Source organism: Hetaerina americana, unplaced genomic scaffold (genome assembly GCF_022747635.1).
Source record: "Hetaerina americana unplaced genomic scaffold, ioHetAmer1.1.p SCAF_3, whole genome shotgun sequence".
In the NCBI taxonomy this organism is placed as follows: domain Eukaryota; kingdom Metazoa; phylum Arthropoda; class Insecta; order Odonata; family Calopterygidae; genus Hetaerina; species Hetaerina americana.
This window is the reverse complement of record NW_027286874.1, coordinates 60,411,142-60,431,110: the sequence shown is the minus strand read 5'-3', so window position 1 is coordinate 60,431,110 and position 19,969 is coordinate 60,411,142. Positions and strand designations below refer to the sequence as shown.

The following is a 19,969-nucleotide window of genomic DNA, read 5'->3' as shown; positions in this document are numbered from 1 at the left end:
CCTCCTCATAAATGCTACGGATCAGCCCATATAGCCTCTTCCTCCCACATTTTCCTAAGCATTTTAAAAGTTCCACGGGAATGTTATCTACCCCCACGGCCTTATTTAGTTTCATCTCCCTTAATGCCCTTTCTATCTCATTGTCTAGTATGCCTGGACCTAAGCTGTCTTCCTCTACGTCATTTTCTTTTTCAATGTCTAACTGTGTTGGTCTGAGTTCTTTACTATACAGTTCTTCTATATACTCCTTCCATCTCTCTTGGATCTTTCCTGCGTCAACTATTACCTTACCCGCCTTATCTCTAACTATTAGCATAGCTCTTCCTTTCTTACTTCCCGATAACGATTTAACTTTGCTGTACAGCGCACCGATTTCACCCTTCCTCAGGAGACTTTCCATATCCTCGCACTGCGTCTTCCACCATGCGTCTTTTGCCTTATTTGTTGCCCGCCTCAATTTATTGTTCAATTCTTTGTACTTCATTTTGCCTAATTCTGTATTTATATTCTTCCATTTTCGCCGCTCATCCATCTTTGTAATCATCTCATCCGTGATCCATGGTTTCCTAGTCCTTTTAGCGTTAACGGTTCCAATAGTGTCTTTTGCGGCTTTAGACAACCCTTTTTTGATCATTTCCCATTTTTCTTCGATAGTAATAAGCCCTTTACCATCCTCCATGATTTTCTCTACCACCTGTTTGTATTCCTTCCTTTTCAACCCATTTAATGCTTCTACATTCCATTTTCTAACTCGCCGCCCCTGCCTTATCTTTTTGAAACGTACGCTACATTTCATAACAACTAAATTGTGGTCTGAGTCCGCATCCGCTCCCGGAAAGCTGTGGGAATTTATCACACTATTCCTAAACCTGTGTCTAACCAGGATATAATCTAGCTGATATCTTCCTGAGTCACCTGGCATTTTCCATGTATACCTGCGTCTTTTGTGGTGTCTAAACCAAGTGTTGGTGATGACTAACCCCTGTCTCCTGCAGAACTCAACTGCTTTCTCCCCGCGGTCATTCCTCGTGCCCAAACCGTAGTCGCCCACCTCATCACCATCTCTTCCTTCGCCTACCGTCGCATTCCAATCCCCCATCACTATCAAATGTTTCCCTGCAGGAACACACGCGATCATGTCCTCTAACTGATCGTATATCCTATCGACCTCTTCTTCCTTATGGTTGCTCGGTGGCATGTATACCTGAATAATAACTAAGTTCGTCGGTTCTGCTTTTATCTCCACTAGTAGTATTCTATCCGTTACCTGCTCTATGTCGACTACGCTTCTTCCTACCTCTTCATTTAATACTATGGCAACCCCTCGTTGGCTCTCGTCCCCACCGCTGTATATTATTCTATACTTATCACTCCAGTAATCCCCGCTATCTTTCCATCTCACCTCGCATAGACCTAAAATATCTATATTTCCCCTTTCCATCTCTCGCTTAACATTCTCCAATTTCCCTGTCCTCATCATTGTCCTAACATTCCACGTTCCTATTCTAACTAATTTGGTCTTCTTCTCCTGCGTCTTCTGTCCCGCTGCTGCTGGTTTTCCCTTGCAAGGGTTTCGTGGGATGACGACCGCGAAAGCCTTGCCTCCCCCGCTGCCGGGCACGACACACGGCCGATTGGGCCGAGCCCCGTGGTTGCCAGGACTCAAAATATCTCTATTGTCCATCATATTTTTCTAGGGAATGATAATTGAGGTGGTTTCCCGTTGCCTTCCTCAATAGTGTTTTTAACGTGACACCATCACTTACTGGCCGCCCCACTGGGGTCAGACGCCATTGCAGCCGCCTCACTGAGGAACAGACGCTGCGTGGACTACCTTTCGTCTGGCTCCTAACCTTCGACCTATCTGGCATGGGTGACCCTACCAGGAGCAATAATTATTACTCCCGCCAGCACAGCTCTAGGGGTCATCGGAACGCACAAGCCCTTCCACCACGTCAAGGTTGTAGTCCGGGGAGGGATATATATATATATATATATATATATATATATATATATATATATATATATATATATATATAAAAGTCACTTCCAACCTCAAGGTCAACAAAGTCACCTCCAACACAAGGTTGAAAGTCACTTTCAACCTTGTGTTGGAGGTGTTTTCCCTTCGGTTCGCTGAAGAGGGCCACTTTGTGGCCGAAACACGCGTGTTCGACGCATTTCCTAGTTGCTCTTTACCTGTGTCCAGATTCTCCTAGAAGTTGGGCCCTTTTGAGTGTGTGTTTCTTGAGTGCTTGTGTGTGTAATTGGTCTGTACCAGTCACAAAGCGTGTGCTTGAGAATATCCTGGAATCTTGAACGGGGTCTACTCTACAGCCTCGTGAAGGATTCCATCTCCATCTGAAATTCTTTAACAGGGTCTCACAGCCTCGTGAAGGATTTCAGTCAGGATAGTGTGCGTGTGGCTGTGTGTTGGTCCCTGACGCGGATTAATTTCCCGTAAACCACCACAGAGGGTATTCTGGTCGAGAGGTTGTGGTTGGTCCCTGACGTGATTCCCGTCACACCAACACAACAATTGGTCTGACGAGAGATTGGCAACTAATTCTTACGGCCATTGGAGTTTTCTTCCCCTTTCTTCTTTAATTGAGAGGCCGTAGAGCTCATTATTTCTTGCTAGCATGCCACTGTATTTTCCAGCATAAAATGAAATACACTAATAAATAAGGATGTATTATTGAGAAGCAAGACAAATTCAGGCTACGATTTTCACATATTTATTGTATTATTGACACAACCTAATGAGCTATAACCTTGTGTAAAAGATGGAAATTGGCTGATTTCTCTGAAAATAATTGAAAATCGAAGCCTAATTAATCAGTAATGAGCTCACTCACTTATTGGTGCCTTTATAGTTGATAAGGGCACCCATAAATAAATATATTTTCTCTTTTCCACTTCATTACCTCAGTTTTGGAATATAGGGCTTTTTTACTTTATGCTGTTTTGACACTGACTGAATTTTGCAGATACTGGTGGAAGAAAAGTAAAAATATGATTACCAATAATGATTAAGGATCTATGTTTCATTCCATTTAGCATTTTTCACAATAATAAATTCAAAGTTTGCATTTGTTTTCATTTATACTACCTTGATCAAAAATTTCCCGGAATTTATTCAGAAAATTAAAAATACAAGTTTATTCATCTAAATCTATATTGTCCCCTTCAAAGTAATCCCCATCGACTGCAACACACTTATGCCAGCGCTTGATCCAATCCTCGAAACATTTTTTATATTCGGTTTTCGGTATGTCCATCAGTGCTTCCTGCGATTTTTCCATTACTTCCTCTCGGCTGCTAAAACGCGTTCCCCGTAATGGTTTTTTAACTCGATTGAACAGAAAGAAGTCACAGGGAGCCAAATCAGGTGAATTCGGTGGCTGTTGGATGGTATTTGTTGCATTTTTCGTCAAAAAATTACGAATAATGATAGCACTGTGCGACGGTGCGTTATCACGGTGCAAAATCCACGAGTTTTCTGCCCACATTTCTGGTCTCTTTCGGCGAATTGCTTCACGCAAACGTCTCATAACGCCCAAATAATACTCTTTGTTTACTGTCTGGCCTTCTGGCAAAAATTCATGATGCACTACACCGTTGTAATCCATGAAAACCGTCAGCATTGCCTTCTTTTTTGACTGAAAACGACGTGGTTTTTTTGGTCTCGGCTCATTTGGTGAACGCCATTCACTTGCCTGATGTCTGGATTGCGTGTCGTACTCATAAACCCACGTCTCGTCTCCAGTAATGATCCTTTTGATGAATGTGGGATCGGATTCAGCCTCGCAAATCATGTCTTTTGCGACGTCAACACGGTCTCTTTTTTGCATGAAATTGAGGTCTTTTGGCACCAACTTTGCCGCTACACGACGGAAACCCAAATCATTAACCACAATGTCTTGGGCGGATCCATAGGCAATGTTCAAGTCCTCCGCTATTTCTCTGATGGTTAATTTGCGGTTATTGACCAACATTTCTTTTACTTTATCAATTTTTTCACCGACTTTCGATGTCGATGGTCTGCCACTGTGTTCATCATCTTCGATTGACTCACGACCACTTCTGAACCGCTCGTGCCACTGGTAAACGACCGTTTTTTTTAGAGAATCGTTGCCGAAACACTTTTCCAACATTTCCAACGTCCGTGCGCCACTAAATCCGTTTTTTACGCAAAATTTAATACAAGTTCGTTGTAGCAAATTTAAATCCATTTCTGAAATTGTAAAAAATCGCCAACACACACAGAGATAGATGTACTCTTGGCTACGTAACTTTTGCAAATGTCAAGTTATGACACTAAGATTTAAAGGGAATATCAACAACAGATGTACCAATTTAACAAAAAAAACAGAACTCAAATCGGAACGATGGGAGCGCCACACGGTGGTTATTCCGGGAACCTTTTGATCAAGGTAGTATGGCTGGCCATCATAAGAGTATTGTAAGATCATATTTTTATCACTCATCCCATCTATAAATAATATGAAGACATTAAATAAATGGGGAATCAAGATGGTGCGGGGGCTAACGTACTGGCTTCCCACACTGAGGGTTCGGGTTCAAATTCCGGCGGTGTTGAATATTTTTCAGAGGTATCTCGATCCCTACTTGAGATGCTTTGTGGAGGGCATTTTGAGTGAGTACGGCGTCCGTCGGATGGGACGTTAAACTGCGGACCCCTTGGCGCCTTTCGTAAATAGTAGGCTAATGCCGATGCAGGGTTTCTCTCCACCCTTCATCCTTTCCTGTCCATCCCCTATGGCGCAAATGACCTTAGCTGTCGGTTGCCTCCCGTAGAAACGACTACTACTTAAATAAATTATTTAGTGGCTGATTAAACATTTACATTTAAAAAATAAGAATTCCTTAAAATCTTAGATGCTTCCATATTCTTGTAATATAAAACTATTATTTTTTATTCTGCCTAAATTATGACCTTATTAATTTAAAATATTCATCTTTATTCAGTACTTCAAGGATTCTATTGGAAAAATATCCGAGGAAAATGCATTAATATTAACTGTTTCAGGATAAGTTTGGTTCTGTATTTTGTCTCCTTTTCTATAATTGGCACATATCGAGCACAGAAACTTCATGCTCCCAAGGTATTCTGCTTTTTTAGGTTTTTATTTGGTTTCATTCTTTTTAACCCTGATCTACTTATTTCAAAGGGACTAGATCCTATTATCTTTTTGTTTTTTCTGTTAATATTTAAATTAATTTTAGCGAATTGTATCTTTAATTTCTTAGATGAATAATGCCCTGAATACCTTTCAAAGACGGTTTGTCTCGGAAGTAAAGACTGCAAATGAGATGGAACGGAAACTTCGCTTTATGGAGAGTGAGATAGGAAAGGATGGCATACACACCCAAAAACTGGAATCACTTCCAATGGCACCAAACTCAAGAGAAATACTTGAACTTGAGGTAGGACCTTATTATTTCATTTTAACATTTTAGGATTGCTTTGAATAAAATTTTGCCTGCTCCTATATCTAGGGTCATAAAAAATTAATGAAACTAGCAGATTGTTCTTACAAACAAATTTTGTATGAATTGTCATGAAATGTTTTCTGTATAATTATAATTTTAGTGATAGCAGTGCCATGATAGTAATGCTAAGTGGATATATAAGTCACTAGGAGCCATTTTTGTGCGTCAATGTGTTTTACTTTTAAATAAAACCCTATTACCAATTAGCTGAAATAGATTTAGTTATCATTTAATAATAGTGAATTTATGAATTGTTCAAAAGACTTTCCTATATTTTTTAATGATTTTTGTTTAAATTAATATTTTGACATATTCCAGGCCCATCTTGAAAAAACTGAAGGAGAGCTAAAAGAAGTTAGCCAAAGCTCAATAGCTTTGAAATCCAATTATGTTGAATTAACTGAGTTGAAACATGTCTTGGAAAAGACACAAGGATTGTTTGCTGAGGTAATCTGAGATTATGGTATTCAATTAGTGCAGGTTGTTCCATGAAATATCACCCAAAGGAATATTATTCTAGTTCAAAATTAATTTTATCCACTCAGTCTTTCAAAGACTATAAAAGAAGCAGTTAATACCTGTATGTTACTGACTTTTTGTTTTTATATATGTGCCCTTTAGTTCAATCCTAGACAATAGCTCCAATAAAGATTTCTAAAAAATAATTTTTTTTTGCCCAAGAAAATTTTAAAAATTTCGAATAATAAAAATACAGAAAATATTCCTTCTAAGTCTATCCACAATCAGACTAGGATGCCTAACAGGCCTAGGTGTGGACAAAGATGGATGTTAAGATTGAAAAACACCAACATGTAGATAATCTTTTGTTACATGAATTTAGATTTGAGTCTTGATTATCTACATTTTTCATCTCATACTTTAAAGGGACACAAATACATTCCAGCCCTTTCAAATTTTGATAAATCAGTCCATATTGAACTCACAGCCACTAACTCACTGCAGAAATAAATACATTCTAGCCCACTGCAGAAATGCATACATATCTAATGTATCTACATATATTTTTTAACATTTTTTAATTACATTAATTGTATGCTTGGAAAGGTGAAATTGACCTTCTTGAGGTCTTTTTAAGAATGACTATATGAAATAATTTTTTCTTAAGCCACAAAGGGTTTTTACACCCAAGTGAAAGGAAGAAGGAGGGAAATATTAAGTTTGGTGTGGTGATTAATGGGGAATGTTAATCCCTCACCAGTGATCAGACATTCAGAATTGTAAGACATTCTTACGCGCACATTTACACAGGAGTATTCATAATTGTTTAAAAGGAAATTAATCCTATTATCAGGGAACACATTCAGGAACTTACAAATACACACCCAATCACACTGGCTAGCCCAAAGTGGTTTAAAGGGAAATATTCCCTATGCTCGAACCGGCTTTGGGCTATCTTAACACCTTACATGTTTACTGGAGAGAGACTGAATAGATTTTTCATGGTAATTAATACAGAAGTCAACAAATATGGTAGGGAATTAAGCCCTTCAGTCAAAAAAAAAACAAACAGGAAATATAGGAGGAAGGCAAAATAACACAAACAAACTAAGGGAAACACCATGGTGCGATAAGTGGATATTTCGCCCCCCAGGTGCTCCTCTTCAGCACTCTGCAGGAAAAAACCACCGACAAAGTTGAAATGGATGTATGGTGAAGTTGAAGTGTTTTGTCCTCTTCATAGCCCCTATTGTTGGTATTTTCATGGTCACAGTGTTGAATTTTCATAAATTTTTTTAAGATTGACATTTTTTTCTGCTACTATGCATTGTAAGCTAAATAAAGACTTAGACTCATAGTAGGAGTCACATATCTAAGGTCACCTTTGTCTTAGTCTCAGCAAACAAAACTGAAGACCAGCTAGATATGAAACTCTTGGTGTAGGCACTAGATTGATTCCTTGATTATTGTATAATTCAATGGATTTTTTTTCCATGTAATGCATAATTATCACCAATCAGCAAGAGGGAACATCAAGCTTCACAGAGACTAAAGCTCTTATTGGTGATGAGCAAGGAGCTGCAAATACATCAAGAGCTCGTTTAAGGTAAGCCACTGATACTTTGCTATAATAGATGATCAGTGAAAAGTAATAATGTATCAGTGGTGCTGGAGTTATAATATGCAAAGAGTATTGCCAAAAGAGGGTGGATCAAGACACTGGATATTAAAGAAATGTTTTGGTGTAGTCTGTATTGTATGGGTTTTAGTATAGATTTTTCATTTCAAAAAATTGTTGCTGGAAGATAAGGCAAAATTTTGAATTTAATTGAAATTAATTTCTTATGATTAACTTTATTTTTCAATCAGCCATATGATTAAAGGCACTTTCGTGATTGACATTTGACACATCACTAGAGAAAAAGGAAACACAAGTTGGAATATGGTTAGCATTATTCTATCCTGAATGTTTTGTGTGGTTTTAGAAGTGTTTCACTCGTACTTAGTGTAAAATTTATGGGTATTAGCAACAACCCTAAACACTGCCGATCACCCATAATATATTGATTCTCAAAATACCAAACTTAATGAAGATTTATTTAATGAATTATGTTTATTTTTTTCCAAAAGTTTTGTAGCTGGTGTAATTCCTCGGGAAAGAGTCCCAGGCTTTGAAAAGATGCTATGGAGAATATCCAGAGGGAATGTATTCCTTCGTCAAGCAGACATAGAAGAAGCCTTAGAGGACCCTAAGACTGTAAGTTGGTATTTTCATTTTCCCATATTGAAGCTTAAATAGTAAATTAATGCAATTACCAGCCATTACAGTAGACACTGCATATGATAAGGAAAAGTATTGTTGCCATTAGCTCTGTGAGCTTAAGGGGATCATTTGAAGACAACAGTAGTAACTTCGTTTTTTTTATGGCAGTTTGCTGATTGCTCCCTCCAGATTATGTATTTCTATTCAGATCTGTTTCTCTATTATTTCTGAGCAACCTGGTTGATTGAATTAATCCTAATCATTGAAATGTGATTGATTGACTCTTCTTGTATTTATATTGCATAATTGAAGTAATTGTTTTTGGGCCTTATTTTTAGCTCAATGACATACACTTACTCATTCACTCAAGGACATATACTCACTTGTTTTGATGAAATTGTAATATTAGGAGTTTATTCTAAAAGTTGTCACATAAAGTGGCAATTGGTGTTAATGTTGGCTGATGAAGGCCCAAAAATGATCTCAATGGAGTTGGTGGTTTTAATTTTAGCTTTGCAAATTTAAAAATAGAAACTTTTCTGTTATGTTACCTACTTACCTTTTCTCTTTCTAAATGGAATTAATAAGTGCAGTAGGTAAAGTATGTGATCACATCATGAATGCCTTACAAAATAACAAATACAAAGGACCATAGATATAATTTCTTCTTTTTTGATGTTCTGTGGGTACACTTTTAAAATTGTATCCAACGAGTCAACTCATCCCTTAGTTTCATTGTGATATGCTGTTTTTATTTTTCATTTCGCCAATTATTTCTTATCTTTGAAAGAATTACTTTTGGTTTTTCTACAACAAAGAGGCAAGGAATATTTTTTCCATGACCGAAAATTGAGATCCAGTCTTATAGATTTTTGCAATTAAATGTAGAAAATAAATTTCCTGTTTTTTTCAGTAGTAGCTACCTGCATCAGTCCATTTTTAATGAGTGTTTGCGGTATTAAAGTAAAAGTATCATGGTTATTGTAAGCAATATTTGAACCCGTTACTCCATTTTAGATTATCATTTGGGCATAAAGCAAATGTTTGGCCACTGCTATTGGCTCTCTTACCTCGTCAATCACATAGAATATTACTTGTTAATGTTTAAATGTTTAATAATTGTAACCCTCAGACTGATGGGGATATATTACATATAATGAGACAGTTATCTCCCACAATAAATTCATTACAATCTAATCCAAAATGGAGTATATTACAAGCCGCTACCTGAGATTTTTTAAATAAAAAATAAGTTTTTCTATTCTGAGTTAAGTTATGATGGCAATCGATTGTTAACAAATTTTGATGGATTACCATTGATGGTGGAATAGTAATTGCTTCTCGTTCACGCCTTTTCCTCAGAAATATCTTCTACTTTTTTCTGTTGAAATAATTCAATGGGTGAAGTCCTCTGTGGGAATGCATACATAGCTTTCAGTACCATTAGCACAATGCTCCCTTAGCTCATGTTGTAAACTGTGTTTCTATGATTATGCCATAATGAAAAAAAATGGCGGTCTTCTGTAAGGAAATTAAAAAATATACCTTAGCAGGGTTTCAGTAAGTCCATTGAAGAGTCAATGAAGTCCACAAATATAAAACCAACTTAATTGGGTACATATTTTATTATTATGAAAATTATTTAGAATAAATGGAGTTAATCAAAGTTATACTTACTCTATTGCAGGGAAATGAAATACAAAAGAATGTCTTTGTAGCATTCTTTCAAGGGGACCAGTTGAAGTCAAGAGTAAAGAAAGTTTGCTCTGGATTCAGGGCATCTATTTATCAGTGCCCAAACACAACTGAGGAGCGCCTTGAAATGGTTAAAGGTGTACGGACAAGACTTGCTGACCTAAGTATGGTATGCTTTCAGTGATTACTCCAATGAATTGAATTTTAATAGATTTCTACTGCTTGTCTCTATTTGCATATTTCTAATTACATTTTGTGCATATTTCATTTTTCGTAGGTGTTAAATCAAACCAAAGATCTGAAGCATAGATTGCTCACTGAAATTGCAAGTAAACATCAGGGCTGGATTGTGCAAGTTAGGAAGATGAAAGCTATTTATCATACTTTAAATATGTTTAACCTGGATGTAACTAATAAATGCTTCATTGGTGAATGCTGGGTACCTAAGAGAGATCTTCAGCAAGTGAAGGACACATTGGCAAATAAAAGTGTGAGTGAAATTTTAAAATATTCATTAAATTCTAATTGATGCAACTCTCTTGGGACCATGGAGGGAGTTTGTATTTTTTAAATTTTGTATCAGTGAATATTCTACAAAATTTAGTAATGCCAAGTTTGTGTTAGTTCTTTGTTTATTATCAACATTCATATATGATACAACCATTTTTGTTTTGCTTTTTCTTTGCAATATGCTACTTTGCTAGTGAAATTAATTTATTTTTTCAAATTTTTTACCTATATTTACTTTCTGGATGCAGAAACCATTTAGTTGGCTCATCATATTAAAATTTTCCAATTATTAGTTGAAAATATTTTTCTGTTGATACATTCCTTAGATATTCAATCTAAATTTCCTGAGTGTTCATTAAAAATATTTGATACTACCACATAATGTTCCAGTGCCCTAAGTGTTGTTATGCATTCTGTATGAGTGAGAGGCCTCATACGGAACAGAAACATGGATTGAAGCAGGATGATAAGGGTAGATTGAAGGCTTTTGAAATGTGATTGTGGAGAAGGTGAAGTAGACAGTAAGGAAAAACAAATGAGGAGCTGTTAGGGATGGTGGGGAAAAGAGTGAATTGTTGGGAGAAATCATGAGGAGGCAGGAAAAATGGATGAAAAGTATATTGATCAGCAGTGGGATGTTGAAGACTGTAATAAAGAGGAGAATGTTGGAAAAATGAGGATGGGGTGGAGGTAGAATAGGGATGTTTGATGGAAATAAGAAAGGAAGGAAGTTTATGGAGATCAAGAAGGACTCTGTTGTACAGTAGGATGTTGTGTGCTGTTTTTGTTGGGAGAGAAAAGAGAAATATTTGGTAGTTCTGTTAATTCAAAACCTATCTTAACCAGTAGATTACGTAAAAAATACACAACATGGGTGCGGCCAAACAAAATTCAATTTGAAAACCCCATTGTTTTATACCATAGGTAGAGGTCATAATTGGTGCACAAATAAGCTTGACATATGTACTGAGCAGCCATAACTTCAAAATGGTTGTAATGCTGTGAACAAGTGCAAAGTATAACCGAAGAGCCAGGATTATTGAAATTGTGCGCACTGGTCACCTGACAACAGAAACTATTCGGGTCCCCGAGATCAATGGAATATCATATCGTCGCCAAGTATAATACGTCGGAAAAGTCCGACAATGGTTTTTCAACTCTGGCGAAGAAAACTAACTCAAAGGAGCGTAATTTCAGGATTCCTGACGTCATCATTGGGAGGTCATCATTGGACTCGGGAGGTCATTTTGAGGATCCAGAGCAGTCAATCCGAAGAATGTCGGCAGTTGTCGGTATGAGTGAAAAGAATATGCGTAGAATTGTCAAGGAGGCCTCCGCTACGAGTCTTATACCATTGAAATAAGATATACTTTTGTATGCTGCCAGGACAAAGCAAGTTGAACATTTCAACCTACTTTTGTGTTTCTCAGAAGAACAATGCTGCTGGACGAATTAAATATTTTTCTGATGGAAAATGTTTAACTGTGGATGCTAAAACCAATCTTAGAAATGACCACTGGCTTGCTCATGACCCTGAAGGCATCCACGTTGTTTCCAGAATGAATTTTCCGGCGAATGTTCATGTGCTTATAATTGTGCCCAGTGAGGGTAAATGTCATGTCACCGCATTTCTTTAACAAAAGAGAAAATATCAACAGAGGAGCTTTCTGAAGAAACTCTCTGAACTGTGTCTTTTTACATGTACTATTGTGCCGTCTAAATGTTATATTGCTCTCGTGAGTGTTTCTACATAATCGATATGTATGTATGCATGCATATATATGTGTGTATTTACATATATATATATATATATATATATATATATATATATACATTCAAACACGAAATCCCGCCAAACGGCGAATAAATACTCATATATACAGAAACAGATATAAGGAAACGGGATAGGAACACATATAAAGGACGAACACAATAGAGGTGGGGAAGGCGGAATCGAACGGATCACAAGAGTAAAAATATTTCCTCAACCAGGACTCGAACACCGGATCTTTCCACTTGCCGGGCGGATGCTCTTAACCACTTGAGCTATCGAGGATAGTCAATTTACCCTGAGATCCGTGGGTCTAATATGTCGCCAAGCGCCCCGATTCTTTCAGCCAAGAGATGGCGTCAGGGGGCTGTTTCACCCACCAAAGGAGAAATAGACAATACACAAGGAAAGGAAAGGACAGTGGGTTAGAATTCATACAACATCATACAGGAAAGGAACAGTGCGTTTCGTGGCACGCATAGCCAGAAGAAAGAGATGAGCCACATTGGCCAAATACACATTCAAACACGAAATCCCGCCAAACGGCGAATAAATACTCATATATACAGAAACAGATATAAGGAAACGGGATAGGAACACATATAAAGGACGAACACAATAGAGGTGGGGAAGGCGGAATCGAACGGATCACAAGAGTAAAAATATTTCCTCAACCGGGACTCGAACACCGGATCTTTCCACTTGCCGGGCGGATGCTCTTAACCACTTGAGCTATCGAGGATAGTCAATTTACCCTGAGATCCGTGGGTCTAATATGTCGCCAAGCGCCCCGATTCTTTCAGCCAAGAGATGGCGTCAGGGGGCTGTTTCACCCACCAAAGGAGAAATAGACAATACACAAGGAAAGGAAAGGACAGTGGGTTAGAATTCATACAACATCATACAGGAAAGGAACAGTGCGTTTCGTGGCACGCATAGCCAGAAGAAAGAGATGAGCCACATTGGCCAAATACACATTCAAACACGAAATCCCGCCAAACGGCGAATAAATACTCATATATACAGAAACAGATATAAGGAAACGGGATAGGAACACATATAAAGGACGAACACAATAGAGGTGGGGAAGGCGGAATCGAACGGATCACAAGAGTAAAAATATTTCCTCAACCGGGACTCGAACACCGGATCTTTCCACTTGCCGGGCGGATGCTCTTAACCACTTGAGCTATCGAGGATATGTAATTTACCCTGAGATCCGTAGAGACCCCCCTGACGCCATCTCTTGGCTGAAAGAATCGGGGCGCTTGGCGACATATTAGACCCACGGATCTCAGGGTAAATTGACTATCCTCGATAGCTCAAGTGGTTAAGAGCATCCGCCCGGCAAGTGGAAAGATCCGGTGTTCGAGTCCCGGTTGAGGAAATATTTTTACTCTTGTGATCCGTTCGATTCCGCCTTCCCCACCTCTATTGTGTTTGTCCTTTATATGTGTTCCTATCCCGTTTCCTTATATCTGTTTCTGTATATATGAGTATTTATTCGCCGTTTGGCGGGATTTCGTGTTTGAATGTGTATTTGGCCAATGTGGCTCATCTCTTTCTTCTGGCTATGCGTGCCACGAAACGCACTGTTCCTTTCCTGTATGATGTTGTATGAATTCTAACCCACTGTCCTTTCCTTTCCTTGTGTATTGTCTATTTCTCCTTTGGTGGGTGAAACAGCCCCCTGACGCCATCTCTTGGCTGAAAGAATCGGGGCGCTTGGCGACATATTAGACCCACGGATCTCAGGGTAAATTGACTATCCTCGATAGCTCAAGTGGTTAAGAGCATCCGCCCGGCAAGTGGAAAGATCCGGTGTTCGAGTCCTGGTTGAGGAAATATTTTTACTCTTGTGATCCGTTCGATTCCGCCTTCCCCACCTCTATTGTGTTCGTCCTTTATATGTGTTCCTATCCCGTTTCCTTATATCTGTTTCTGTATATATGAGTATATATATATATATATATATATATATATATATATATATATATATATATATATATATATATATATATATATATATATATATATATATATATATATATATATATAATCAAATAGAAACACTCATACAAGCAGTGTAATAACTAGGATGCTAAGAGCAAAACACTGGTCGACAGTTTTGACGAAATGTAGTCCACGCAGTGTCTGTTCCTCAGTGAGGTGGCTGCAATGGCATCTGACCCCAGTGGGGCGGCCAGTAAGTGATGGTGTCACGTTAAAAACACTATTGAGGAAGGCAACGGGAAACCACCTCAATTATCATTCCCAAGATTTAAACAATGGACAACACAGAGATTTTGAGTCCTGGCAACTATGGGGCTCGGCCAAATCGGCCTTGTGTCGTGCCCGTCAGCGGGGGAGGCAAGGCTTCCGCGGTCGTCATCCCACAAAACCCTTGCAAGGGAAAACCGGTAGCAGCAGGATAGAAGACACAGGAGAAGAAGACCAAATTATTTAGAATAGGAACGTGGAATGTTAGGACAATGATGAGGACAGGGAAATTGGAGAATGTTAAGCAAGAGATGGAAAGGGGAAAAATAGACATTTTAGGTCTATGCGAGGTGGGATGGAAAGATAGCGGGGATTACTGGAGTGATAAGTATAGAATAATATACAGCGGCGGGGATGAGAGCCAACGAGGGGATGCCATAGTATTAAATGAAGAGGTAGGTAGAAGCGTAGTCGACATAGAGCAGATAACGGATAGATTATTACTAATAGAGATAAAAGCAGAGCCGACAAACTTGGTTATTATTCAGGTATACATGCCACCGAGTAACCATAAGGAAGAAGAGGTCGATAGGATATACGATCAGTTAGAGGACATAATCGCGTGTGTTCCGGTAGGGAAACATTTGATAGTGATGGGGGATTGGAATGTGACGGTAGGCGAGGGAAGAGATGGTGATGAGGTGGGGGAACAACGAAAAAGGGGATAAAGTAACAAGTAGTTTAGACAAAGCTAACTTATTAAACTCATTCTTCCACAGTGTTTTCAACAAATGCTCCCCGAATACACCAGAGAACCTCCTGAAAGCATTTCTACAACCAATGCATGCAATCGACTTTTCCACCCGCGGAATAGAGTTACTCCTTAAAAATATCGACCCCAACAAATCTCCGGGACCTGATGAGATACCGGCTCGCGTGTATAAAGAACTATCATCTGAAATTGCTCCTTATCTTAATATAATATTTAAGAAATCATTAGCAGAAGAAAGCGTGCCAAGTGGCTGGAAGATAGCTTCTGTGACGCCCATATTTAAAAATGGAGACCGGGAGGACCCCAGTAATTATAGGCCAATATCGCTCACCTCCATCTCCTGTAAGATTTTTGAGCACATCATTGTTAGTTCCATAATGAGGTACCTTGATAGCCAAGATTTATTGATAAATAACCAACACGGGTTCCGTAAAGGTAGATCCTGCGAAACTCAACTCGCACTATTTGTTCATGATATAATGCATTCTGGTGAAAGTAATATTCCAGTTGATGCAATATTTCTAGATTTTAAAAAAGCTTTTGATAAAGTCCCTCATTGCAAGTTACTTGCTAAGTTGGAAAGTTATGGAATACATGGGAGTGTTATATGCTGGATAAGACAATTTTTAAAAAATCGTGTTCAAACAGTCGTTCTTGACGGTGTATCATCCGATACTGTTAAGGTCATGTCGGGTGTACCACAGGGAAGTGTAATAGGCCCCCTCTTGTTTCTTATTTACATAAATGACCTCAGCACCGTGGTTAATAGCAGGCTCCATCTTTTTGCTGACGATGCGGTGATTTATGGGGACATTCGAAGTCGCGATTACAGAGTCACGTTAGCTAACGACCTAAATGCAATCCAGACTTGGTGCGATGCATGGCAATTGGAATTAAATTTGAAGAAATGCGTAGTAATACATTTTTGGGAAAAGAGTAACACCCCACCATTTAGTTACAAAGTGAAGCAAACAGAAATAGCAAGGGTAGATTCCTTTAAATACCTGGGTGTAACAATTACTCACGATCTGTCCTGGGGAAAGCACATACGGGAAATATGCGGTCGCGCTAATAAAAAATTGGGATTTGTAAAAAGAGTGCTGGGTAAATGTGACGAAAAAGTGAAGGAACGATGTTTTATTGCCCTAGTCAGGCCCCATCTAGAGTATGCTACCAGTATATGGGATCCGCAAGAGATAAATTTAATTTCGGAATTGGAACGAGTTCAGCGGAGGGGGGCTAGATTTGTCAAAAATTGCTATGACCAACGCAGTAGCGTAACTACTTTGCTAGAGAATTTAGGCTGGGATTCCCTTACACAGCGGCGTTTACAATATAGATTAAACTTATTAAAAACATTTAAAGATGGGTCCTTTTCCCATGACATCAAGAACATAATACGAACCCCAACGTATTACGGGTAGAGGGATCACGAATGTAAGATTAGAGAGATTGACTGCAGGACAGACAGATTTAAATGGTCATTTTTTCCGAGAACAATAAGAGACCAGAATTCTTTTAATCGAAATCGCCCAGGATCCGGCTCGACATAAGTATTATATAATAAGTATTAACCTACAAGGTAGCGACTGCGCAGGGTTATACGCTTATATTTATATTTTTTTATATATATATATTTTTTGCAGGTTCCCCTTACCTTTCCCCATCCATTTGAAAAACCCTAATCCCCTCATCCCTTACCCTTTCCTCCTGGTGCTGCACCCCCTGCCACGCACCTTTTTGGTGGCTTGCAGGGTATTGATGTAGATGTAGATGTACAGTATAGGTACAAGGAATGACCGTGGGGAGAAAGCAGTTGAGTTCTGCAGGAGACAGGGGTTAGTTATCACCAACACCAGACACCACAAAAGACGCAGGTATACATGGAAAATGCCAGGTGACTAAGGAAGATATCAGCTAGATTATATCCTGGTTAGGCACAGGTTTAGGAACAGTGTGATAAATTTGCACAGCTTCCCGGGAGCGGATGCTGACTCTGACCACAATTTAGTTGTTATGAAATGCAGCGTACGTTTCAAAAAGATAAGGCAGGGGCGGCGAGTTGGAAAATGGAATGTAGAAGTATTAAATGGTTTGAAAAGGAAGGAATACAAACAAGTGGTAGAGAAAATCATAGAGGATGGTAAAGATCTAAATACTATCGAAGAAAAATGGGAAAGTATCAAGAAAGGGTTGTCTAAAGCCACAAAAGACACTATTGGAACCGTTATCACTAAAAGGACTAGGAAACCATGGATCACGGATGAGATGATTACAAAGATGGACGAGTGGCAAAAATGGAAGAATATAAATACAGAATTAGGCAAAATGAAGTACAAAGAATTGAACAATAAATTGAGGTGGGCAACAAATAAAGCAAAAGAAGCATGGTGGAAGACGCAGTGCAAGGATATGGAAAGTCTGCAGAGGAAGGGTGAAATCAGTGTCCTCTACAGCAAAGTTAAATCTTTATCGGGAAGTAAGAAAGGAAGAGCTACGCTAACAGTTAGAGATAAGGCGGGTAAGGTAATAGTTGATGCAGGAAAGATCCAAGAGAGATGGAAGGAGTATATAGAAGAACTGTATAGTAAAAAACTCAGACCAACAAAGTTAGACATTGAAAAAGAATATGATGTAAAGCAGGACAGCTTAGGTCCAGGCATACTAGACAATGAGATAGAAAGGGCATTAAGGGAGATGAAACTAAATAAGGCCGTGGGGGTGGATAACATTCCCGTGGAACTATTGAAATGTTTAGGGAAATGTGGGAGGAAGAGGCTATATGGGCTGATTCGTAGTATTTATGAGGAAGGTATCGGGCCGGAAGACTTTGTGAGATCAGTTTTAGTTCCTATTCCGAAAAAGGTAAAGGCCACGTCATGTGAGGACTATAGGACAATTAGTTTGATATCCCACGCAGCTAAAGTTGTTCTCAGGATCATAAACAAAAGGATAGAGAGTAGGGCAAATGATTACTTAGGGGATGATCAGTTTGGGTTTAGGAAGGGGAGAGGTACGCATGATGCCATTGCAGTAATGAGATTATTAATCAAGAGGAATATAGAACACAACCAGGAGGTATTTGCCTGTTTCGTAGATTTCGAAAAAGCATTTGACAGAGTAAATTGGGAAAAGCTAATGAGTATATTGAAGAAAATAGGAATAGATTGAAGGGAAAGGAGGCTAATACGCAACCTGTACATGTCTCAGACTGCTTAGGTGCGGGTGGGAAACGGGGAGTCCGGATGGGCAGTGTTAGGAAGGGGTGTAAGGCAAGGTTGCCCATTATCACCGTTGCTGTTCAACCTGTATGCAGAGGAAATGATCAAAGAGGCATGGGAAGAACTAGAGGTAGGAATGAAAGTGGGCGGGGAATTCGTAAAATCAGTTAGGTTTGCTGATGACCAAGCTTTAGTTTGTCAGTCAGCCAAGGGGCTGCAAGCATTGCTGAGTGAATTGGAAATTCAGTGCGACAGGTATGGGATGAGAATCAACATTAATAAAACAAAGGTTATGCGATTTTCTAGAAAGAAAAAGGGCAAGCTTAACATTAAAATAGGAGGGCAAAAACTAGAGCAGGTAGAACAGTTTACGTATCTCGGTAGTATTTTGGACCAACACGGTCAAAGTAGTAGGGACGTAAGGAGAAGAATTGCGCTAGGCAAAGAGGCTTTCACGAGGAGGAGGGAGTTGATGACGGGGACTTTGAGTAAGGATGTTAAGAAAAGACTCGTAAAAACTTTGATGTGGAGCATAGCTATGTACGGCGCGGAAACGTGGTCATTGAAGCAGGAGGATAGACATAGATTGGAGGCTTTTGAAATGTGGGTCTGGAGAAGAATGGAGAAGGTGAAATGGACAGAGAAGAAAACAAATGAGGAAGTACTTGGTATGGTGGGCGAAGAGAGGGGTTTGTTGGGAGCAATCCTAAGGAGGTAGGAAAAGTGGATGAAGGGGGTGTTGGCCGGCAGTGGTATGTTGAAGACTGTGATAGAGGGGAGAATGTTGGGCAAAAGAGGAAAGGGAAGGAACAGGATAGGGATGTTCGACGGGATGAAGGGAGGAAGAAAGTACTCAGAGATGAAGAGGGACCTGATATAGAGTAGGATGATGGATTTTGTGTAGATTACCTAAAAAAAAATAAATATATAAATAAATAAATAAATAAATAAATAAATATATATATATATATATATATATATATATATATATATATATATATATATATATATATATATATATATATATATATATATGTTGCAGTGCCAATAAAATGACTATGCATAGTATCAATTGTCTACACCAATCAACCAGAAAATATTTTTGATATAATAGGAGTTCACCTTGAGAAAAGCCTTAAGTTAAGTGAATACACATTTTTATGGAAGGTTGGTCAGCTCCTGGCCCTTTTGTATGAATCAATTCCCTGTAACCAGAAAATTAAACTGCTTGGATTTTAAGATGAGTCCTTATCCATTTCCTATGATATGAACCTGGGATTCATGTTCATCAGTCATATGATTTTTATTAGGGATCAATGTCCCGCTCTGTGTTACATTGTGAAAATAAATAATTGTGATTAACTTCCATGCATTACCAATATATGTATCTGTGAAATCTGTTAATAATATCTTGATTTATTACAGAAACAATGCTCATAAATGGACCATTAACTAAAGTAATTGAAAGGTATTAGAATGCATAGGAATTTGAATTGCTGCTGTAGCTAGTGTTGTTTAGAATTGCATGGTATAAGTTTTTT

At 38.6% G+C, this 19,969-nt stretch overlaps 1 protein-coding gene across 2 annotated transcripts in view; it reads left to right on the top strand.

Annotated features, from left to right (window-relative positions):
* The window catches only part of LOC139690077 (V-type proton ATPase 116 kDa subunit a 1-like), a 62,345-nt gene that overhangs the window by 31,828 nt on the left and 10,548 nt on the right, over nt 1-19,969 (top strand). For both annotated transcript variants that reach the window (XM_071587279.1, XM_071587278.1), the window contains 6 exons: nt 5,275-5,451; nt 5,836-5,964; nt 7,497-7,582; nt 8,107-8,233; nt 9,927-10,103; nt 10,212-10,424. In XM_071587279.1, the coding sequence (XP_071443380.1) occupies nt 5,275-5,451; nt 5,836-5,964; nt 7,497-7,582; nt 8,107-8,233; nt 9,927-10,103; nt 10,212-10,424 (909 nt within the window). The remainder of the gene's footprint in view (nt 1-5,274; nt 5,452-5,835; nt 5,965-7,496; nt 7,583-8,106; nt 8,234-9,926; nt 10,104-10,211; nt 10,425-19,969) is intronic.